This window comes from Bicyclus anynana, chromosome 3 (assembly GCF_947172395.1).
Source record: "Bicyclus anynana chromosome 3, ilBicAnyn1.1, whole genome shotgun sequence".
In the NCBI taxonomy this organism is placed as follows: domain Eukaryota; kingdom Metazoa; phylum Arthropoda; class Insecta; order Lepidoptera; family Nymphalidae; genus Bicyclus; species Bicyclus anynana.
The window spans coordinates 6,357,610-6,383,604 of NC_069085.1; the positions used below are offsets into that span (position 1 = coordinate 6,357,610).

At 37.3% G+C, this 25,995-nt stretch overlaps 1 protein-coding gene across 1 annotated transcript in view; it reads left to right on the forward strand.

Moving 5' to 3' along the window:
- The window catches only part of LOC112056756 (uncharacterized), a 30,919-nt gene that overhangs the window by 1,706 nt on the left and 3,218 nt on the right, over positions 1 to 25,995 (forward strand). Inside the window, exons 2-3 of the mRNA XM_052891129.1 lie at positions 19,585 to 19,739; positions 24,709 to 24,940. Of these exons, the coding sequence (XP_052747089.1) occupies positions 19,585 to 19,739; positions 24,709 to 24,940 (387 nt within the window). The remainder of the gene's footprint in view (positions 1 to 19,584; positions 19,740 to 24,708; positions 24,941 to 25,995) is intronic.

Below are 25,995 nucleotides of genomic sequence, written 5' to 3' on the forward strand. Positions count from 1 at the left end.
AATTAATTTAATTATTACGTCACTGGCTTGGCACTGCCTTCAAAGTGATCAGAAGGTAGCACATACGATGTTTTTTTTTACTTTTTAGTTTATTTTTGTGATTACAAAGTCGGGTAATTTTTTTTATTGTTAAAAAGATTTTATTTTAATTTTAAGATTACGTTTAACGTTGGTTAATTGATAGGCGTAGACGTTACTGTTTTGTTTGCAGAATTTGTAGGGTTGTTTTTTTTATTCAATGTCAATTTGGCCCTTGATTCCGATGTCCGATCTCACCTGGTAGGTAATGACAGATGGGGGCTAGCTTTCGTACGAGTTTATTCTACTCATCATCATCATCATTATCAACCCATATTCGGCTCACTGCTGCTCGAGTTTCCTCTCAGAATGAGATGAATTATTCCACACTTACCTCTGAAGATTTCTACGCGGCAATACGATATGGCCGATGCCTATCCCCAGATCCGAGGCAATTTAGAAAATATTATTAAATTTTATGGACTCAAGCTGGAAATCGAACTCAGTACCATCCAGATCGCCAACCTATAATCATTAATCATCATCAACATTAGCGTTTTGAAGAAGTAATAGAAGCTTAGACCCACCACGCTGTTTTAATGTGAGATAGCGGGTAATAATGACTCTGTCACTGACGATCAATGTCGAAATCCGTCCGCAACTGCGTTCGAGTGAAAATTTCTGTTTTACACAAATCCCGCGGGAACCATGGATTTTTCTGGTATAACAAGTCCATTTTCTGGTTTTGCGTTGAGTTTCAATTATTATCTCTACTAAAATTTATAATAATCGGTATTGTGGAAGACGAAAAAGGACAACATGCTTACCTTTGGATTTATAATCTCAGTATGCAAGTATTGATGTCATAAAAGGCGAACAGAGTAAAAAACAGCGAATTTAAATTGAAAGAGCTCTTGCAATCTGCAATCGACATGATTGCTAGTGCCACCTTACATTATAGATAGTTTTTTGCAGCCCCTGCATAAAATTACATAGAATTATGTAGAATATCAGCAACGGAACTCATAATTACTTGTCCCACGATAGTTATTACATAAAAGTCTAGTAACAATGGTGGTTTACTGCAAATTAGAGATTATCACACTCTTTCGCGTTGAACTCTGTAACGGGTCTGTTGCAATCTGTTGTGTCGTGCCGTCCCCACTCGTTCCGGTTTTTATCTGAGAAAAATACATAATCATGAAAAATATTCATTTTTCGCACGGCCTACTCAGAATATAGATATTATAGACTCACTACAAAAGTCCTCCGCCGCGTCTGTATATTTTATAGAGCTATTTTAATCTTTGGATACTGAACCGATTTTGAAAATAGAAAACCACGTTATTTTTGAGTGTCAATATTATCCCAGTATTCTCACGGGAACAAAAACTATACGCGGGCGAAACCGCGGGATGTCGGTTTGTCATAAATATTCATATTTTGCACAATCTACTCAAAGTACAAACCTACCCAATTCTAATTTAAATAATAAAATATAATAGTTTTAAAAACTAAAAAACACGCTTTTAACACACACTCATTTTCGTATTCCTGACAGCAAACCCTTTCATTTGATATCCATATCATGGATTTCAAACAGCCAGTCCGCCGGGGAGGCCACCATATTGGATTTGCAATGACGTTTCTTAGCTAGTCATGTGTTGTCAACTGAACTCAGAGCGTGTGCAAAATTTCATCCTAATCGAAGACCAAATTAAAATTCCAATATTTTCTTACATATCTACATAGTTACAAGTGAAGCTAATTTAAGCGTGTTTAAAAAATCATGGTAAATGTCACGGTATTCGTGGTCGCACTCCTCCACTCCACATCGGGTCGACCACAGAGCATTGACTATTACTATAGCGTCGACGGATCTCTTTGTGTACTGTGGTTAGCCTATGTGATTTCGGATCACGAGGTCCTGGATTGGGTCATTTTGATCATCAATTTTTTTAAATCTGAGCTTTTCTTTGTACTAAGATATTTTCAGTAAGAATTCTCCGCTCGGAATTGTACACTCGGAATTAAGTGTAGCGCCCCGTGCCTCTAAGAGCGCGTTAGCTGTCGATTCTGGTACTATTGATTCACATATCTGATACGTTATTATCTTAATCCCGTTAACTAGCAATGGAGCAGAATGGTCTAAACTCTAAGCTCTATATATCTTCTACTAAAAGGGGGAGACGTGATAGTTTAGTGTGGATATGCCCTCTGCCTACTATTTGGAAGGCGTTCGAATCTGGCCCGGAGCGTGCACCTCCAATTTCTCAGTTATGTGCATTTTAAGAAATTGAATATCACGTCTCTCAAACGGTGAAGGCAAAACATCGTGAGGTAAACTGCATACATGAGAATTTTCTTAGTTCTCTACGTGTGTAAAGTCTACCAATCTTCATTTGGTCAGTGTGGTGGACGAAGGCCTAACCCCTGTCATTCGACTCGTGCTCAACAGTGAATGAGCCAAATGGATTGTTAATGATGAATAAGGAGGGAGGCCTGGCTTTGGCTATTTAGTGGGCAGTTCAAATAGGTTAATAATGATGATGATGGATGATGATGAATTTAATTGAAAAGAGATAGTCCATTTCAGGTCCACTCTTGTACCCCGTATCATTATAGTTTAAAAAATGGAAGGATTTTATTAAAATTCAAATAAGTGAATAATCTAAAACGAAATAAATAAAATTAAAACCCAAGTTTTCGAGATAAATCAAGATGGCGCCCATAAAACAACTATGACATGACAATTGACAGCAAACGTCAAATCGATTATTGCATTGAAAACGTCATCAATCCGCCATTATTACCCTTATTAGTGTTGCTTTTCTTGGGACAGAATGAATATTATTTCGAAAGAATTAAAGTAAATTCGTAGATTTGTATACTTAATCAAAAATAGTTTTAAAAAATATTTTCTTCTTTTTATTTCCGCCAGTGTACAATGAATACCTTTGATTTGTTTGTACGAAAGAAATTCATATGACTGAAAATCGTTTACCGGGTCAGCTACTTGTACCTAGTATATAATAATAAGTACCTGCTATCTAGGTATACTCGTATCTCTAATCGTTGCATCGCAAACGAGGCTTATCTTGCATCACGCAGCAACCACGGTACAGTTTTGACCGAATTAACTGCACTATATGAAACAAAGGGAATAAATTTAAAACCATTTATCTCTCAATCTATTTTTATTCATCTTTTGACGTGGTCTCGAATTTTAGAACGACATGTTGACACCTATTGACATTATCATCTTCGTTTCTTTTGGTCTCTGTCTTGTTAGATCAGTTTTATTTGTAAGACTTGGCTTAACTATAATACACAGTGAAACACGGGGATTTATTTAGATCGTTTAATTAACTGAATTCTGTAATTTTATTATTTGCCTAGAAAACACCAGACTTAAAACAGATAAATTAAACAAGAATTTATGCCTTGCCAGTTGCCTACTGTTCGAATTTAGATCATTCTGTCAGTCTGCTTATAGGACTCGTAATTACACTCGTAAGCACAGTAGATAATAGATTCTACCTTCAAGATAGACTCGCTAGATGTACACCCTAGATTGTGCCATAGACTTAAACTCTAGGCATTTCTAGCTATCATTCCCTTTGTTGTTGTAGCTTTTCTCGTCTCGTAGCAGAGCTCGTCTCGTGAATCACTACCGCTATTCTTGTTCCTCCTGCCTGCCTTCCTATTATATATCAGTGATAGTTTTCCATTTTCCGTCAAATAGGCCATCTGTTTTGACCGAAAAGTTTTGAAGGTTTAGAGAAGTTAAAATTCTTGTGAGAGTGTAAAGACTGTTCTTATCGAATGTTGAAAATCATACAATGGTCCAGATTTTTTTAACTAAGTTAATGTTTAGTGTTTTTTTAACCGACTTCAAAAAGGAGGAGGTTCTCAATTCGGTCGGTATTTTTTTTTTTTTTTTTTTTTTTTTATGTATGTACACCGATTACTCAAAGACGCCTGGACCGATTTCAAAAATTCTTTTTTTGTTTGAAACGGTATAGCCCCCATTTGGTCCCATTGCCATCATGTCAAGATCTGATGGTGGAATCCTGGAGAAATTGAGGGGAACTTTCAAAAATTATATGGGTGTCTAGTGTGTTCGTATACTTTTCCATTTAGTACTTTTAAGCACTATAATTTCATGAAGGTTTAAAGTCGATCTCATGATGGAGCCATAAAACAGACGAGGGAACTCCTCGGCGATTCACAGCAGTTACCTTGTGTTTGGGCTTGATTAATTTGTATTAATGAGAACTTTCCACATAGATAGGTTATGACTGTCATTTAGGGGTTTGGTGATGAAGACCAAGGACAATTAAGGGAACTCCTTAACAGTTTACAGTAACTACCTTGTGTTTGGCCTTGATTAATTCGTATTGCTGAGAACTTTCTACCTATATGAGTTGTGTCTGTTATTAGGGGTCTGATGATGAAGAGCAAAGTCAATTAAGGGAACTCCTTAACGGTTTACGGTAGCTACCTTGTGCTTGGGCTTGATTAATTTGTATTGCTGAGAATTTTGTACCAAGATGGGTTGTGACTGTCATTAGGGGTCTGATGTATTCGTTTGAGATGAAATTTTACACTAAAAATGGAAAAATAATAAAAATTTTAATAAAAAAAATACAACCGACTTCAAAACCTAAAAACGTACCCGCTAAACTAAAAAGTGAAAAATAACATCATAATATGTTCTACCTGCTGATCAGTATGAAGGCGGTGCTTGGCCGGTGTTGTCTTAATTAAAGCCATTTCTGACAGGACCACATGAAACAACACTGTCTGCAAAATCTAAATCTATAAGATATTCTCACATGGCTTAAATTAATACATCACCGGCTTAGCACCGCCTTCATACTGATCAGCAGGTTGAACATATTATGATGTTATTTTTCACTTTTTAGTTTAGCGGGTACGTTTTTAGGTTTTGAAGTCGGTTGTATTTTTTTTATTAAAATTTTTATTATAATTAAGTTAATTAGGTAGTAAAAAAAATCAACGCAACGCAAAAACTCTTCTTCTTCTTCCAGTAAACTACATTGTATAGGTACGAGTAGGTACTCGTACTTATACAAATGATGTAAATCACGCCGTCCCTTCGCTCAAATTGCTGCAACAAACGAGCACCTGTCCAGCCGAGACACTGTCTATCAGATACAGTTCCCGTTCGCCCATGATAGATCACCCGCGAGCAAAAACCCGTCCGTCGTTTGAATAGTATTAACCCAGACCTACATTAGGTCAATGCCAAGATGATGGATAACGTTTTTACTGCTTGGAATAAGGTGACGCCCGTTTTTACTGTTACATGTATCGTGATGTTTTCTTTAATGACAATGCTTGCTGCAGCAGCATGCTAGAATGATTATTCTTTAATATCGTTTCAGACACTAGGTTAGCCTAGACGAATTGTTGGGAAACTTGCGCGAAAGGTGCCTTAATCAGCTTTATTAACAGTGTATTTTGCAGGACTATTTTTGAATTGGATTTGAAGCTTAGAATCACGACTATATTCGGCTCACTGCTAAGCACAAATCTCTTCTTAGAATGAGATTCCTGGCCAATGAGGATTGGCAGACTTCAGACACGTAGATAGTTAAGAAAACGCTTAAGTTTAGCTTAGTTAAGAAAAGTTTCCTCACGATGTTTTCCTTCACCGTTTGAGACACGTGATATTTAATTTCTTAAAATGCACATAACTGAAAAGTTGAAGGTGCGTGCCCCGGACCGTATTCGAAGTAACACCCTCCGGAATCGAAAGCAGAGGTCATATCCACTGGGCTATCAGGACTCTTATATGTTGTATGTATAAATAATAATAAGCTCTTGAGTAAACGCAATATTTTTTAAATCACAGACAGACATTTCTAGATATTTACTTGATTTAAAAAATAAAACTTAATGCTTATAACATTAATAAAGACGCATTTATTAAGTGCAGAAAGTGAGGAACTGCCATCACTTATTTGAGCTCTCTTTGATCTTCAAGTAGCTAAATTATTCGCTTTCTTTTAAAAATATTTGCATTTTTACATTAAACCAAAAGAAATCTGGAAAATTGGAACCACGTATAGCCTTAGGTCAAGTACCAAAGCTTTCTAGCAATAGTGGAAAACTTAAACTAAATAAGTAAATAATGTTCAACATACAGTCTAGTGTGCTAAGCAAATACCCACTTAGGTCTCAAGAGTTTCTTTAGATGTATACCTATCGCTAATTACTGAAAAGTCAATTAAGTAACTGTAAAGTTATCTCAAACGTCTTTGTTTTTGTTTATTGTTTGATCATAATGTGAAAAACACAGTCAAAACAAAAAGTCACATACTTATTTAATTTTTTTTGGGTTTTAAATTTTGGAGGGTTAGGACCAGGCGCTATGACTTGAGCACAGTTCAGAACCCGAAAAAGCATGCAGATTACGATTATTTCTGTTGCCAGGAGGTTTGTTGGTCCATTCATTTATTATACCCTACCCTCTTGGGATGGACCTCTTGGGATGGATGGATGAAAATGGACTGGACAAATGCTTTGTAACTATTTTATTCCTTGTTTTATTGTGGATATTCAAATTGTTTCTTACGATTAAAGATACTAATACCACAGAAAACACTAATCAATTAAAGAAAACACAACTATAATATATTCTTAACTGAGAATAAAAACTGTAAACCCTAAATCACGTGTTGCATTATTTTCAAATAAGCATCTAATTAAATCGCACTACATAAATCACCTGACGTGAAAATGTTTACCGCTCCAAGTATTTACCGTGTAATCGACCCAGTTTATTTGTTGTGAGTTTTTGTCAATATGACCCACAACCCAGCGGCGCGGGCGGAGAGAGACCACATCGCGTCATTACGTCAGTGAAACAGTTTGCGGCGGCGTTATGGATGCGTTAACGGTCACGCAGTTGCTAGCCTTGCAAGTGGCAACACTAATCGAGATGGAGCTGATAAAATCGGTAATAGTACTGAACGACTAATCACCGCCTCACTTGCTCCTATACATTCAGACTTAAACTTAACTTATCAAATTAATATGAAATTTGGTGAATTTTTATTAGATCTTACATCATAATTCCTTGTGACTTTAGTATGAGTCACTGGCAGCACTTTAGTATGAGAGCTGGCAGGACTACTTTTTTTTTTTTTTATTCTTTACAAGTTAGCTCTTGACTACAATCTCACCTGATGGTAAGTGATGATGCAGTCTAAGATGGAAGCGGGCTAACTTGTTAGGAGGAGGATGAAAATCCACACCCCTTTCGGTTTCTACACGGCATCGTACCGGAACGCTAAGTCGCTTGGCGGTACGTCTTTGCCGGTAGGGTGGTAACTAGCCACGGCCGAAGCCTCCCACCAGCCAGACCTGGACAAATTAAGAAAATCTCAATCTGCCCAGCCGGGGATCGAACCCAGGACCTCCGTTTTGTAAATCCACCGCGCATACCACTGCGCCACGGAGACCGTCAATTACTACCTTATTTAATAAAAAAAAATCAATCAAAATTATTACTGTAGAGTATAATAATCCATGGAACTGTCTTACAGACCTAGTAAGAAACCCCAGGCCATGTTCCACAAGACAGTGCCCCAATTTTACATTTTACAAAGAAAAATAAAACACTAAGTGCAGTCGTAAAACGCGCGGTCTCCTTTTAACCGAAAAATAAACTGAGGTTACATTCTTTACCACGACACACTTCCCTTGTGTTAAGGTTTGACCCCCTGTCAGATTTATGTGCGGTTCGGCTGAATTCAAATGAAATGTCGCGCCAAACAACTTACCTACTCTTATTACTAAGAAACGGACCACGCTCACTTTCACTTTGGTTTGCTTAGCTTTAATTTTGTGATAGTTAATTGTTTAGACGGAGAATTCAGATGGTTTATCAGTTGTTTGATCACTTGTCATACAACCACAGTGATCTAAAACCATAATATGTCAAAGCGTTAAGAACATCGTTAGACATTAGACCGGATTTTTTATTGCCGGTTAGAAAGTTTAACACATCTTTCGTCAATCGATTTGCATATTATTTGGCAGAAAGAGCAGTGGGATTGGCAGATACGGTAGCACATTAATGTGATTAATGTGATTCGTTCGTTGGATTTACTGTCGAACAAACTTTCTAAGATTAAATATTGTAGCTAACCAGACACTTGAAGTGTTTGTCTATAGGCGTTCCAACGCTTAAGGTATGTTACATAAAGACATTGTTCAGTCCATTAAGGGTACAAACAATTTACCTTAAATAGATTTAAGTATGCAGTATGTGTAACGAGGTATGCAGTCGATGTAGGGCGACCGATGTAACATAGTGCTACTGGGTCTGTAGTCATTTAGCACATCGATTCTCTGTCTATAATCGCAAACGCTTCGAAAATTAAAAAAAAATGTATGGGAATGACATTTGCTATCGACAGGTCACGTGATCAGGTTTTGGAATTGTCATATCCGTAATTTTTTTAAGATTCTGAAGCGTTAGCGTTTGTAGAAAAAGAATCGACGAGCCACATGGCTATAGGCCTTTGTATGTCCTTACTATGCGCAGGTCGCTGACCGGACCTTCCTTACTAACTTTGTTGGGGTCAAAAGCGCTAAGTTCATTACTTAACAATTACCTACCTCTCTTAACTTCTCGTTCGGGATTATCTCCATTAAATTCTCCGTTTTGCCGCCACATCGATACACGATTAGTAACGGCTCTTTAACCTTATTTGAATTTGCCATTTTCGATTATGGAGTCAACCCACGCTACGGTGCATTTACATTTCGTGTTGTTCCAATTTGTACTCATTTTGAGTTTTTTTAAAGAATAATCTCCGTGGTTTTATTTTCGTTAACACATGCTAGAAACAACTGTCTGATTTAAAATTGAAAGTTGCCATATCCTGGTTTATTTCTGATACATTTTTTTTATTCAGAAAATCTAAATCTAGCAAATTTAGATTTTAATCAATAAAGCTGTAATGTACCATAGGTATATAATAAAGGTATATAATGTTGTTGAATTTAGCATAAATGTGTACCTACACTAAGCACGCCAACAAAATTGTAAAATAAAATCTTGAATTTTTTTTAAAATATATCTGTTTTCCATCTTGGTAACTTCAGTCAGAATATAGAAAGTAAAAAATAGAGTAATAAATCTTAAAATACTAGTAGCTGATTACAACTACAAGTATTTTAAGATTTATTACTCTTAGGTACAATATAATGTCGTTGAATTAAGCATATAAGTGTGTACACTAAGCACATCAACAAAATTGTTAAACTAAAATCTTATTTTTTTTTTAAATATATCTGTTTTCCATCTCGGTAAAGTCAGTAAGAATTAAGAAAGTAAAAAATAGAGTGATAAATCTTAAAATACTAGTAGGTAGCTGTAATATACATTATTATACCGTAGGTACAATTTAATGTCGTTGAATTTAGCATAAGTGTGTCACTTAGCACGTCAACAAAGTTATAAAATAAAATCTTGAATTTTTTTTTAAATATATCAGAGGGCCTAGTTGCAGTTTAATACTGTTACCGTCACGTAACGTAAACGCGAATTTCTAAGGAATTGAAACAGCGCCATCTAGTGGCACTACTGCACAACTGTTTCAATTCCATATAAATTTGCGTAAACGTCAACGTGATAGTAACAGTATGAAAATATTGAAAACTCCCACTACCACTAGGCACACTGTTTTCCATCTCGGTAACGTCTGTTAGAATTAAGAAAGTAAAAAATAGAGTAATAAATCTTAAAATACTAGTAAATTACAAAAACAGTAAGCCATGGAGAGCATTTCTATAAATGACAATAAGTCGTGAAGGCATTACGCCACCACGATTATCTATCAACTTATCCAGTTGCGCAACGGAACTACTGTTATTTTCCTTTATACTAAAGTGATAATAACAACCGTTACTGGACTACGTGGGCATTTTTCAATTAGACCTATCGATTATTGTAATCGAAATGAAAAAAAAAAAAGAGTTCAGTTGAACCACTGCTGAGTTATAGTAGATACGGAACGAGTATCTACTATAACCTCAGACCAGTTATAGAAGGACCTGTATCGCACTCATAGTCACGAACAAAATTGTCTGTCATTTTCTGAGGAAAACGAGCTTAAATTTTGTATATATCTTATACTAAATAAGTTTTTGCCCATTTTTTACACAAATCAATTACACAAAAAGGTATTTTTTCGGAGCTCTTTAACCGACGAACACGATTACAACTATTTAACATCGATTCTATATAGACAGTTTTTATAATCGCATTAGATCGTTGATCATATACTTTGACAGAAAAGTAACGTCTAGCGAGGCAGGTCCTATACAATAATTGGTCTGAGACTATAACTCAGTTGTGGTTCAATTTACAATAATAAAGCTTTTTTTTTTTCTTTCTTTCTTTCTTTCTTTCTTACGTTATACGTTTATAGGTGGTAGACCTACATAAAAGTGGTGGTAGGTGGGCTTTATATTTGGTATGCTGATGCCAAACCTTATCACCCTAAGCTCACTACTCAACATTAAAGCAGTGTGGTGGATGTAAGCTTCAAATCTCACCTCATAAAAGTAGGCTGATGATGATAAATCATAAGACAAATTTTGACGGCCTCTGTTGTGCAGTGGTATGAGCGGTAGATTTAGACGGAGGTCCTAGGTTCGATACCCGGCTGAGCCGATTGTGGTTTTCTTAATTGGTCCAGGTCTGGCTGGTGGGAAGTTTCGGCCGTGGTTAATTACCATCCTACCTACCTACGGCAAAGACGTACGCCAAGCGATTTAGCGTTCCGGTACGATGTCGTGTAGAAACCGAAAAGGGGTGTGGATTTTAGTCCTCCTCCTAACAAGTTAGCCTGTTTATCAGGTGCGATTGTAATCAAGTGTTAACTTGTAAAGAATAAAAAAAGTCTGCTTAGGTAAGTAGTACGTACTTAGTACGAATAAACATGCACCAATGTAAAAGGTTAAAACTATTTATTCTAAGCCGATTTTTTTATTCAGAAGTGAAATGTTGGCCAATTCATCTACGAATTGAAAGATAGTAAATGAATAAAAGCATTCAGTGCAAATCCAATGGCAATTTCAATAAAAGCACAATGCGTGTCCAATTTAAATGTGAGTCTGAACAATGATCTGTTCAACATACCTCAATAGCTCAACGGCAAAGCTGTCGGACTCATCACCGAGAGGTGGTGGTTCGATCACCATCCCGTTGGACTGTTGTAGCCACAGTCTTCCCAGACTCATTAGAGGGGAATAAGAATCGTATAATAAGGGTCGTATTTAAAACATACTAATGGCAATTTAAAAAAAAACGTACTTACTCATATCTACATGTCGTTACATATGGCGGTCAGAACTTTGTCAAATGGTCAAGCTCCAACAAATAGGTCACTACGGCAAGCTTGGATCTTGGATTATGGCAGCAGGGAGGTTTTGACGCCCTCGGTTGTGCAGTGGTATGAACGGTAGATTTACAAGACGGAGGTCCAGGGTTCGATCCCCGGCTGGGCCTATTGAGGTTTTCTTAATTGGTCCAGGTCTCGCTGATGGGAGGCTTCGGCTGTAGCTAGTTATCACCTTACCGGAAAAAAACGTACCGTTGTTAGGGGTGTGGATTTTCATCTAACTCTTAACAAGTTAGTTAGTTTCCATCTTAGATTGCATCGTCACTTACCATCAGGTGAGGTTGTAATCAAGGGCTAACCTGTAAAGAATAAAATTTAAAAAAAAACTACGCATAAAACCTCTAACCCAATTACATTCAGTTAACCATCTAACGAAAACCAATCTATCCGACCGTGATTTTATTCCGAGCATCCCAAATCACTTGCAAGTTTTACGGCATACAATATTCGAATTCTAAAGCTACTGTTACACATGCTTATTTCAAGCACGAAAGCATGCTACTATTGACTATTTATTACTGTTAGTGTAATATTGTTTATTTATTTAGCATGTGTATCGCAACATTGCTAATAATGACAATGAGCATGCTCAAGAATCTACAGACGTGCTATTTATGAGCATGCTACTTGCTGCGCGGGTGGAAGGGGGCGTGCTTTTAGTGCGTCTGAACAGGTTTGCTTATTGAGTATGCTAGTCGATCAGCATTGCTATTCTGTATTCTCTTCACCTTCATCTCTCCCTGCCTAACACGATACTATAGACAGAGAGCAATAGATACAAATTAGCATGTGTAATTGGAATGTTTGCTTTGAGCATGCTTATTCAGGAGCATACTTAAAAATAGCATGCTTATTGCTAGCAAATGTAAACTGATGATAATCATGCTCGTATGGAGTATACTTAATAGCACGTTTTTAGCATGCTATTTTATAGCACGTGTAACAGTACCTTATCTTTTAACGCTGACGGCCGAGAAGCAGGGGCGTAGCTATCGCTGTATCAGCCGTATCAATGAAACGGGGCCCCCGGACTACTGGGGCTCCTTACGTGTAAAAATAAAAACTAGTAAAATATACTCCATAACCCGGAAAAATTTTACAATAAAACTGTGACAGAGTTTTCACTCATTAAAGTAAAAAAAACTGTTTTTTTTTCCGCAGTTAAGCGTGCGCCCAAAAGTTGGAAACATTCTCCATAGTATGTACTTTTGTGAGAAATCTTTACGCTTAATTTGGGCCCCTCAACTAATTTTAATACAGGGCCCCTCCAAGGCACGCTACGCTACTGCCGAGAAGATGCCTGTTTTGTTCTGCTGTCACTGGGTCAATTTTTAATTGAATACGGCAAAAAACGACGATTATACACGCACGGCCAACTTAACAATAAAATTTGGATTTACATCGTTTCTCTGCCGTTCTAGTGTTGTAAATCTAATGGAGAATGTGGTGTCTTCATAAAAATTTTATATGCACCAGTTTTGAACAGCCGTGGCCTAATTTTATTTTTTAATAGGTTTTTTGCTCGTGTGTATTTTAATAATTTTAGCTTTTGATTCGGCTTTGGTCAAGACTCAAGCAGCTTGGATTTAAGGTATGCTATTTACGGCATATACTCGTATCTACTTACTTTCTAATAAACGTACCTTCGTATGGGCAAATATAATGACTGTAGATATTAAAAATACCCAATACGTAATGAGGAATGCTGAGAAGAACATCTCGTTTGACTGATACCACTATGAAACGTAGGTACATCTCAGATTGGTCTAGATTACTAAACCCTCTATAATTCTGAGAGGTAAACATTGACTTACAGAGACAACCCATCCAGTTTCCACAGTCAGGTAATGAATAATGATATCCATCGCATAGGTACATCCACCTACCGTTTAAAATGCTGCAGGTCATTTGTTTGATGTGGTGTCCAATTGAGAACAAAAGGTTTTTACGGTCCAGTCATCAGCATCCGTCATTTGTGTTATGTTTCATGCCTACGAGAGCATTAACGTGAACATACTCGTAAATTCTAGTGTTGCTTGACTAATTTACATTGCTTGTTTACTTTATGATCCATAGGTGGCAAACAGAGAAAGTTGCAAGTGTAAAATCTCCAACACTAAGTGGGTATGCCTTCTGGCATATTGTGATACTCGTACTCGTAGCATACAGATTTCTGTGAATAGTCAATAGGCTAAGTAGAGACCGCAATACGGGCATATAAGATCTATAAACTGTGTGTCGCAGTTTTAGATCGCACAGGCTTTGATTATGTTTCGGGGGAGGGGAGTCTATCAGAATTTTGAGGAATTAAGTACCTAGGTATACTTAGTTACATAAAATAAGTATACTTATGTCAAGACTTTATTATTACTAATAGTTAATTTCTAATCACTATGTTTAAAAAGAATCCAATGTGTGTAACAAGGAAGACAAGAAATATAGGTGCGAAACCAAACTTGAAACTTGAAAATAGGATTTATAAATGATCAATGATGTCCTTGGTTCAAAAATAACGTAGTTATTTTCTCGAATAAACCTATTTGTTGGTAAACTATTTCTCAAATAAGCCTTATATTGAATTCTACCAGTAGTGACTAGTGCCACAGTATACAATAGTCTGCTAGTGTCAAAGAAAATCAAAAGGATTTTTAGAAGAAAGCAACACTAACAAGTTTACTGTTATCTTATTGTAGTGTAATCCTTTAATTCTAAGGGTGTAGGTTTTCGGAGGGTGTAGGTTCATAACCCCTCTCATTCTGAGGAGACTCAACAGAGAGCCGAATATGGTTTGTTAAAGATGATGATGATGATCTTTATAAACCTTTTTGTATTACATGAACCATTTTATATAAACGCTGTATATTGTTTCACATCTATGACATCGGCGCGAGGCCGACGGCTGCGTCCGGTCCCAAACAATATGACTGCCAGTAATAAAGCCTAATCAGGAATCACTTTACGGTTCACAAAAATAAAATGATGTTGCTACATCAAAGCCTACTTCAGTGATGTACTTATAATTTGAATTGTCAATGAAATTAATTTGATAGGCAGAACCTATGTAATTGACTTCCATATTTGCTTACTTCTGGACTTCTGGTCTTTATGTGAGGTAGGTCTGGCTAAAGCATGCACTTAGTTCGACAGACAAGCATTTCAATTAGTATAATTTTAATTAATTGAAAATTATTTTTGATAATCTCCGTGGCGCAGTGGTATTCGCGGTGGATTTACAAGATTTTTACTGGAAGTCCAGGAATTGGTCCAGGTCTGGCTAGATTTTAGTCGGTTGAAGTCCGACATAACTTTCTTGCGTCCTCGTGGCGAGAGGGTATCCATGAGGATTTCCCCACGTAAAAAAAAGGTCTGGCTAGATTGAGGCTAGCTACCATCCTACCGGCAAAGACGTACCGCCAAGCGATCTAGCGTTCCGCTATGTTGTCGTGTAGAAACCGAAATGGGTGTCGATTTACAGGGGAGACTGTAGTCAAGGGCTAATTTTAAGAATTAAAATAATATAGGTAGGTAGTATTTAGTAGTTGTTAAGAAAGTTTTCTGACTTTAAAATATAATAGGGTTCTATAAATTATATAAATAATCATTGATTCTACGTCTAATGAGTAGGTACGTCATGACATACACACTACGTAGAAAAGCACCTACGCCTTTTCCCAGATAAAAATCATGATTTTCTTTATATTCTACTTACATATAAGAAGAAAATAATGCTCAAAACGTAACACTTTACCGCCCCACATAGATAATTTTCTCATTAGGTACCATGGCGTGTGCTATTACTATGTATCTGGGAAGAATACCGTTTCGAGGGCTGCGATTGCGTTTACGCCTGCAGGTGTCGTTTAACGGACCAACTAGATAGCAATACCATAAGGCTCGGAATCGCTGTAATACATTATGTAGAGATGCACAACGACGCCACATTTTTAAATCAGTAGAAAATGGCAATTCTGCCAAAACTTGGAAATTTCTAGAATCTCTTGGAGTTGGTAAATCTTCCCCTAATAATCCTATCAATATTGATATCGAACATCTGAATAAACATTTTGCTACTTCCGATACGATTGATAGTATTGATAAAGAACGTACACTTAACATTCTTTCTTCTGCTTCAACTCCTAATCATTTACCCTTTTTCTTTGAGTCTTTCACTGAATGTGATGTTAAGAAGAGTATTTTATCGATCGTCTCAAATGCTGTCGGTTCTGATGACGTGAGCCGTAATATGATCATTCCCATCATTGATATTGTTATCCCAGTTCTTACCCATATCCTAAATTATTCCATCCACTCCAGTAAATTTCCTGAGGCATGGAAGAGTGCTCAAATTATTCCATTACCTAAAAAAATTACCCCTAATTCCTTCTCAGACTTTCGACCTATTTCAATTTTGCCTTTTCTGTCAAAAGTCCTTGAAAAATTGGTTTTCCGACAGTTGAGTCTTTTTCTTAGCAAGCATTCCATTCTAAGTCCCTTTCAATCCGGTTTTCGCCCTGGTCATAGTACGGTCACAGCTTTAGCAAAAGTTACTGATGATATCCGCTGGGCGATGGATAATAGACAACTCACAGTCTTAGTTCTGCTAGATTTTAGTAATGCTTTTAACACTGTTGACTATGACATTTTGTTGGGTTTATTATGCTCTCTTAACATATCTCCATCGGTGGTTGACTGGTTTCGGAGTTACCTCAATGGCCGTAAACAGCGTATTCGCGTTCACGATTCTTTCTCATCTTGGTGCGATGTTTCGGCCGGGGTACCTCAGGGTGGCGTGTTATCTCCTTTACTCTTTTCCATATTCATTAATTCTATCACTCAATGTTTCACTTCTCTCTACCATATGTATGCAGATGATGTGCAAATATATCGCTCGTCAACTCTTGAGAACCTTGGCTCTGCTGTGTCTGCTATTAATAAAGATCTAAATGCAATTTCAGTATGGAGCAAACAGTATGGGCTTAAGGTTAACCCTATTAAATCAAAAACAATTATTATTGGCAGTCCTAGTCTAATCTCAAGAGTTGTTTGGGGCGACGTACCACCTATTATTTACAACGGTGTCATGATACCGTATTGTGATTCGGTTAAAAACCTTGGAGTTGTTATGGACAAGGAATTATCGTGGTGCATGCATATCAAGGAGTTGAGTAGGAGGACGTTTGCGACGTTGAGTTCGTTACGACGCCTACGTTCTCTTCTTCCAATTCCTACCAAAGTTATGTTAGCAAATTCTCTCCTACTCTCTGTTCTCGATTATGCGGACGCAAGCTATCCCAGTTTGACTGAGGACTATCTTAATAAACTTGAGCGACTTCAAAATGTTGCAATTCGGTTTATATTTAGCCTTCGCAAATATGACCATATATCTGAATTTCGTCAGAAACTCAAGTGGCTTCCTATTCGCCGTCGCCGGGATCTGCATGTACTTTCTCTTCTGTACTGTGTGCTCTTTAATCCAAAATATCCTCCTTATCTTAAGGAGAAATTCACATTTCTGGGAGTGCAATCAGAGCTAAGAACATGTCGTGCTCTTACTCTGTGTATGCCTTTCCATAGGAGTAAATTTTATAAGTGTTCATTTGTTGTTCGTGCTATTAAGCTATGGAATGCACTCCCAGTCGACATTCGGAAATCCAAATCCCTTGACATGTTTAAAAAATCCGTTAAGACATATTATCTTAGTCACTAGTTACATATTTTATTTTATTAGAATATTTATCATACGACATAATGATATATTTATATATTAGTTTATTTTATGATATTTATAATTATTATATAATTTGTGTATTATGGTTTATGTATTAGTGTGTAGTTATTTGTATGTATGTATATGTACAATATTATTACGTACACACCACCTACAGTTGTCCTAATAAGTTCCTAAGCCTAAGGTTGCCTGGAAGAGATCGCTACTAAGCGATAAGGCCGCCTTTTGTATTCTACTTTTTCTTGTGTTTCTGTTTTGCTTGTTTTCTTTTATTTTTGTGGTGTACAAATAAAGTGTATTAAATAAAATAAATAAAAAATACCTACATTTCTCTCCTATCAATAGTCAATTTAAATGCTTAGTAATAGAACGGTAGTTTACGTAAATTTAAAAATATTTTAGAGGATATTGTAGTAACTTTCTTATAGGCGTCTAAATTTTAGTTAAAGCTCTGAAGGCGATAAGCCCTTCTATAAATATATAGGGCATCCCGTTCAGGGGGGCAGAGATGATCGATAAAAAAACGAGCACACTATAAAACTTTTTATCAAATTCAAAGCTTTTTATAGTCCGCACATTTTAAATTGACGTTGACGGTCAGTTCAATCGAGATAATAACTTAAGAATAAGGGGGGGAGGGGTTGTTGCACTGGATATTACAATCCCATTGGGATATATATTTGTATACTGGTACAAATACAAAAACATATCCCAATATCGCAATACAAAAGCGTATAGGATAGCTGCGTAGTTGCTTCGTTTTCAGAGTGGGCTAGGTATATGACCGTATTCATTATCAATCCAAATTCTTCTCACTGCTGAGCTAGAGTCTCCTATCAGAATGAGAGGGGTTAAAATTCTCTGCTATGCAGGTTTCCTCATGATGTTTTCCTTCACCGTTTGACACGTGATATTTAAAAGTCGGAAGTGTGGTAATATTGTAGTGTTTTGTTAATAATATCAATAATACAATTAATATAATGTATAAATAAATTAACCATACCATAGGGTTCTGATTTATCTAAAAGGGTAGGCACATACCTTGAAATTGATGTTTTTTGTTCAATGATAATTTAGCCCTTGATTGCAATCTCACAATATAATTTAAATGACTAAGCAGTCTAAAATGGAAGAAGTTTATTGTACCTACGCGGCATCATACCGGAACGCTATGTATGGCGGTACGTCTTTGCCGGTAGGGTAACTGGCCACGGCCGATGCCTACTACTCTGTGGCGTACATAGGGTATTCAACTATGGTATGCACTACACGACGCAAGTTTGTAATGTCTCTCCAGGGCAGTGCATTTTAGGATCAAGCTCGAGAGCACGTCAAATTTTTTCCATTTTCTAAGACTACGACAATTTTATTTAAGATTCATATTCATATATAATAAGTATACATAGATCATATTCGTCGGTATAAGAAGGACTTGGACTACATATCTATGCATTGACATTATTACCATCACTTTTGCTTTAATCGATTTCTCATTTTCTCCTATGTATGATAAGTTATTTCTGTGTTTTTGTAACCGAGAGCTATATCATTACATCGGTCAAGTTACTTGCTCATTGATGGACAACCCAGTGAGCAAGTCATTGGGTTAATAGGGTACGCGGATCGCTGCGTCGCCGAGGTATCCGACCGTCTCGGGTCTAAGGAAAGCAATTACAGAAATTGACTTGGAGAATAAAGTGCTGATAGCGTAACGGTGTCTGTAGATGACAAGATTTTTCACTTAGTTGTAAATGAGTACGGAATAAGTGCGTTTTCACTCACGGCATTTCTTTTTTTTTTTTTACTAAATCGATGTTCTTTAATGACTCTCTACCGGGCACGTCTTCTTGTAGGTTCTTTCGATTAGGAACCCCCACGCTGCTCCAATTGGGGTTTATGAGCTTCAGCTGATAACAATTTTTGAAACAGTAACGCTATAAGAATACTAATTACGGGGACTGAACTCAGACTAATGCCTATGCCTCGCGAGACGTTACCCCTCTGTCAAAGTACAAGGTTTCTAAAAACCGTTTCTATAGAATCGATGTTTTATTGTTGTAATCGTTTTCGCCGTGTAAAGAACTCCCTAAAATGTCAGTTTTCGACGTGTGAGTTTACCTCGTCCCCCTCAAAAAAACGACAGACAAAGTTGGTGAATTCGGTGCGATGCATCTCCATAACTAATTCCACTATGTTTTCGAGTCATGGTGGTGTAGCACCACTAACTTTTTATCTCCGGATTGCTACTGAAAATTTCTTGGTCTAATGAAAAACTGATAAAAAGAATTCCATAACTAATCACTTGCACCAATGATGCACTCTGTTGCATAACATAGCCTAATTACCTTGTATGTAATTTAGATGCTTCAATTGAATCAATTTTCTTTACAGAAGTATTACACCTTATTGGCGAGCCAGATTTCCGCGATGTACGGCTGCGGTGGGAGTACGGCAAGAGTGAAGAATCTGATCCAAGGAAGCTGCTGGCTTTTCAGATTCACTACTGCGAGTTGCAAGCCTGGGGCCAATACCGATGTAGAACTAAAGTAAGTATTTGTTCAACTACTGAGATACATAATCAATTCATTTCTTTACTAAAATTGCCCCATATTTCAGTGGTCAAATAGCTGTCGGCTAGTGGTCCGGACAGATGTTAAATCCAAAGAAATCCGAAATGACCGACGTCTATAATTATCTTGGGAATCGTAGATCTTGAGAGTTTTATTCAGCTTATGTTACATCGCAATTTAACAGAATATCTTTCGAGGATGGTCGTCTCTGAGTGAAACGAAAACTCGTCAGTAAACCGTTTACGAATGGAGAATTTTTGTAGTGTCTGGTTTATTTTGACGCTTAGATTCGTCGGGTTCATGGAAAACGGAAAAATGGGTCTTTTTACAGATTAGTCACTGTATATAAAACATCTAATATAGATAGAGCTTTTCGTGATAGAGTTCGTCCAGGGAAGTAGATAAGTAGGGTGTTACAATACAATTCTCGTGGTATAGGATACAGTTTCACTGGTGTCTCGACGACGACAGTGGGTCCACCCCCTCCCTCTCAAACCTTCACGTAACCTTCGTGAACCTAACAATATACAACGTGTCCCAAAATTCAACGATAAGCGGGCGCCAAAAGATTGACCTGCTCATGAGCACTTAAGGAAAAATAATAAAAAAAATATACCTAAATTTTTTTTTTAGTTACAAAATAAATTTTAAAATTCTTTGAAAATTAACACCTTGTATGATATTTTGAACTACCGCAGCTACAATTTCTTAAATATGCTTAAGATTTTTTTTGTATCGGAACCTAAGTAGTACTACTATTCACCACAACTCTTAAAAACACCACAATGCCCGCAGTTTTTACACAAAAAAAAATCAAAATATTTTTTTTCCCTCAAATTTTTAAAGATTTTTACTTTCAGTCTACTTTGACTCATGGTCTTGCAAAAAAAAGTATGAACACCGCTATGGCAAGTTATTTTCAAAGTTGACGCAACTAATCAAGATTTCAAAATAGTATAATACCCTAGGATAACTAGTCACAAAAAAAAATATGCGTACCATTTGTAAACAAGAACCAAATTTCTTAATTGTTCTTGTTGTTAGTAATAAATTTTACTATGTTCCAAAAATGTGTTTGTTATTTTAATTACACAACATTAAAGTAAATGTTCGAATTGTTTTCCACCGGCATTAATACAGGCACGACATCGCCTTAAAAACGACCGTTTTATTTTTCGCGCATATCTTCTAGCATTGATATGTGCCGCAGCCTGAGTGATTTTTTGCCGAAGCTCGTCCAATGTCGTAATCGGTTTTGCGTAGATCCTGTCTTTGAGACAACCCCAATAAAAGAAATCCAGGGGGTTTAGGTCGGGTGATCGGGGTGGCCATAGGATAGGACCAAGTCGCCCGATCCAACGCCCCGGATACTCGTGGTCTAGGTATTGTCTCACAGGACGAGCGTAGTGAGCTGGGCAACCATCATTTTGATACCACATATTTTGAAGGTCGCTTAGGGGGACGTCTTCTAGTAATTCTTGCAAATCATTTTGTAAAAAGTTCAAATAACTGTCCCCATCTAAGTTTCCTTGTAATTCAAAAGGCCCAATCACTTTTCCATTTAAAATGCCCGTCCATAAGTTGACCTTAAATTGATATTGGGATTTGTCTTCTCTCATCAGGTGCGGATTCTCATTGCTCCAGCTGTGTAGGTTGTGAAGATTTAAATAGCCATCTTTCTTGCAGGTTGTTTCATCCGACCATAGTACTTTATCCAAGAACTGAGGATCTTCCCGATGCTTTTGAAGCATCACTCGGCAAAATGCGATCCGCAGTGGATAGTCCCGTGATAGTAACGTTTGTACACGTCTGTAATGATATGGGTGTAGCCGATGACGTTTTAGTATTCGATGTGCTGAACTTTTTGGGATTCCCGTAGCTGCTTCTATGGCACGCACTGAGGTAGTTGAATCAATGTTTATTTCATTGAGAACTTCTTCATCGCATTCCGATCTAGGTCTTCCAGCGTTTCTTCTAGCTGACGGCAAACGACCCTCCGAAAACGCTTGATGCACATTCATAAATACCCGATAATCTGGATATCTTTGAGCGTTTGGGTACCTTTCTCGATACAATCTGCTAGCAGCGTTAGCATTGCACCGACATTCTCCATAAATGAGATGCATGTTAGCGTATTCCATCGGCGTGTATGGTTGCGGCATGATAACGCTAAACAGTCCAAAATACACCAAAAGTCCAATTCACAAAACACAGGCACAGTCCAAAATAATGCCAGGTCAGTTCAGTTTGCAGATCACTTAAGTCCAGTCCAAAATGCAAAGCCAAAAGTCGTTAGTACGAGAGCCACGTCAATTGAATACGGAAAGTTGCGCAGTAAACAAAGGAGCAGAGCGTACTGACTTGCTGGGAACAGGATTTTCTTTACCTGCATCATTGTCATTCAACAAAGAACATCTGTCTATCCCTCTCTAACGTATACTTATCGCTATCTTTCTCTCTCTCTCTCTCTCTTATTTTTAAATGTTATCGTTCGTTCCATTAAAATTCTAGGAAATTGCAACGTATGACTCACATCATTTTGTGCATAAAGTAAAAGTGATTTCTAGGAGCAAAAACATTTTAGAAATTTAGTTCTTGTTTACAAATGGTACGCATATTTTTTTTTTGCGACTAGTTATCCTAGGGTATTATACTATTTTGAAATCTTGATTAGTTGCGTCAACTTTGAAAATAACTTGCCATAGCGGTGTTCATACTTTTTTTTGCAAGACCATGAGTCAAAGTAGACTGAAAGTAAAAATCTTTAAAAATTTGAGGGAAAAAAAATATTTTGATATTTTTTTGTGTAAAAACTGCGGGCATTGTGGTGTTTTTAAGAGTTGTGGTGAATAGTAGTACTACTTAGGTTCCGATACAAAAAAAAACTTAAGCATATTTAAGAAATTGTAGCTGCGGTAGTTCAAAATATCATACAAGGTGTAAATTTTCAAAGAATTTTAAAATTTATTTTGTAACTAAAAAAAAAATTTAGGTATATTTTTTTTATTATTTTTCCTTAAGTGCTCATGAGCAGGTCAATCTTTTGGCGCCCGCTTATCGTTGAATTTTGGGACACGTTGTATATGGTGAGATTCGCCAAGTTTGCTTCATTTAATGTATCCTTACCTAGTAACTCCCATCTTAACAGCGCGAACGTAGGACACTCAGCTATAAAGTGATAGCTGGTCTGCTATTCACCACAACCTGGACATGATGGATCTTCTAAGATTTTCATTGAGCACACAATGTCCAGTTGTCATGCATACTATCACTACTATATTGGTTCTGTTATATAACAGTAGTTGTTTTGTTTTCTTCTTGTCGAATGACTTCAGGAACATTTTCGACTGTCTGTATTTTGTTGGGCTGTTTCATCCTCCATAGGTTTTATACATATCTACGTCTCAGATAGGCACAGCACGGCACATTATAGGACGTCTTAGTAGGCGCAACTTCTGCTTTACGCAATAGGCGATAGTTTTGGTGGTTAGCCATCTGCTTTGTTCGTCTGTCAATGATTACCTACTATAAAAAGAGATAAATAAATGCTAGTCATGGTTAAAACCAACCATCATCACCACGCTTCATGGTGTGTAAGTACAAAAGGTCGCACAGTTGGGAATGCTCTGGTAACGCTGGTACGAGTAGGTAGAGTCGCCAGCAACTGTCGAGCGGCGGATAATAGCCGCGCGCACACCGTGACCGTGTCGTACGACCTGCTTGCGGAAGCGCATCGGTTTATTTTGCTGATGTTTTATTCAACTCTGATACGAGTAATACAATAAATATTCGTAATTTATATAGGTGCTAGTGAGTATAGGTACGTTGGGTTAATATATACTTCTTATCAAATAAATCTAAAGAGTCCGCAAGTACTTTCAGGCGGACTTTTTAAATGCCTCCGTGGCGCAGTGGTATGCGTGGTGGATTTACAAGACGGAGGTCCTGGGTTCGATCCCCGGCTGGGCCGATTGAGGTTTTCTTAATTGGTCCAGGTCTGGCTGGTGTGAGTGAGGCTTCGGCCGTGGCTAGTTACCACCCTACCGACAAAGATGTACCGCCAAGCGATTTAGCGTTCCGGTACGATGTCGTGTAGAAACCGAAAGGGGTGTGGATTTTCATCCTCCTCCTAACAAGTTAGCCCGCTTCCATCTTAGACTGCATCATCACTTACCATCAGGTGTGATTGTAGTCAAGGGCTAACTTGTAAAGAATAAAAAAAAAGGACTGTTTCGATTTTTTTGATGAGAAGAATATTAGCGAAATAACAGGTAGGTAGGTAAACTAGCTAACCCGGCATATTATTTTTTTCTGCTATATTTTATTTCAATTATAATTGCCATTAAAATGGGTAGGAAGATTTAGCTTTAGTATTAGAAATTACAACAACAACAATAAGGAGAGGGGAATTTTGAATGAAAGTCAGTGCTTTAAAGTTAAGACTTCAAAACCCATGATCGCGGTGTTGTGTCCGGCCTTTACCGTTGAGCTATTGAGGCTTTTAAATTGTTTTTGGTTGAATTTTTTACTCTGACGGAATTTGTGCCGCAGTGGTATACCTATACAAGACGGAGGTCCTGGGTTCGATCCCCGACTGGGCCAGGTTTTCGTAATTGGTCCAGGTATGGCTGGTAAGAGGCTTCCACCAAGCGATTTAGCGTTCTGGTACGATGTCGTGTAGAAACCAAAAAGGGTGCAGATTTTCATCCTACTCCTAACAAGATAGCTTATTTCCATCATCACTTACCATTAGGTGAGATTGTAGATTGGCGAACTTGTAAAGAAAAAATAATGTGAACAAACAAATATTTTTAGGTAGTGGATAATATTAAGGAAGACAAGATAGCTCACTTTCATCTTAGATTTCGTCATCATTTACCATTAGGTGAGATTGTAGATTGGCGAACTTCTAAAAAAAAAAAGTAAACAAACAAATACTTTTCAGGTAGTGGATAATATTGAGGAAGACAGGTCTGCGAAGATGGTGATGGAGACAACTACAGCCAAGGCGGTCGTCCCAAGTGCCAAGCGCGGTCGCACCTATACGTCTTATATCAGCGGCTTGCGAATGGCCACCACCTACTCCTTCGAAGTGAGGCCAGTAAGACGGGATGCGAGAGACTTGGCAGACCCGCATTCTATTGGATCGAAAATTATCATTGTACCCACAAAAGGATGTAAGTAACATAATAGGACTCAAAAATGATTACAAATATATGAAAACTAATGTCGAATAAACGTTATGATTCAGAACGCTTGTCAGGACAACTTAATTAACAAATCAACCTGTAACCAAAATAAGACCCTAGAATGGCAGAGAATGACCTTGAGTGGAGTCACGCACTTGTGAACGATGTGTGTAGGGTTAAAGGATCCTTTGACTGATATCAAACACTCCCCTTTTCCACTCAAGTCACTCTCCCCGCCTATCCCAAGTAACCCATAAAGAATTACACAATAAGAGATGTGGACAGCTCGAACGCCACGAGCACACTGAAGCCAACACGAGATCGAGTGACGTCATATCCGTCACAGACTACTATTTCCTACACTATTAATTAAAAACATGTTTTAAAAGCGGCCAACGCGGCGATAACAGTAATAATACATATTCTTTTTATTTTATAACGAAATTGTACCTAATTGTTTTTCTTCTTCAATTTACCTAAGCTAGAAATAGGTCTAGTTCAACATAATGTATTTTAATTATGCAAATCTCATGAATCAGTATGATGTCTTCCATTGGCTTAATAGAGCTAGGCACCGCGCGACGAAATAGTAGAAAGACAAAATTTCTCTTTGCGTAAATTCTATGCACAAAGAAATTCGGTTTCCCTCCGATTTGGCAACACGCAGTAACATCATGGTTAGAATTAAAATGAGTCTTAGGAAATATTAGGTTTTTTAAAATAATTATGTAGGTGATTATCTAAAGGTACCTACATATTATTTAAAACGCAAATTGGTAGGTGGTAACTGGTAAATAAGAGTAGGAAGCATAATTTGAAAGATATTTTAAAAGGATAAACTAAACATTTCTCCGTGTGGCACTGAAGTAGGTATAAGCCCAAAATAAATTTAGAAGATTTTTTGATAGCACAATTGAGAACCTTAAAACCCTACCAGATAGGTGTTTACTCACTACCCCAAATAGCATGTACCTATTTATCGTACAGTTCAATTAGGTTGCATTTTCAATGACGGCCTCCGTGGCGCAGTGGTTTGCGCGGTG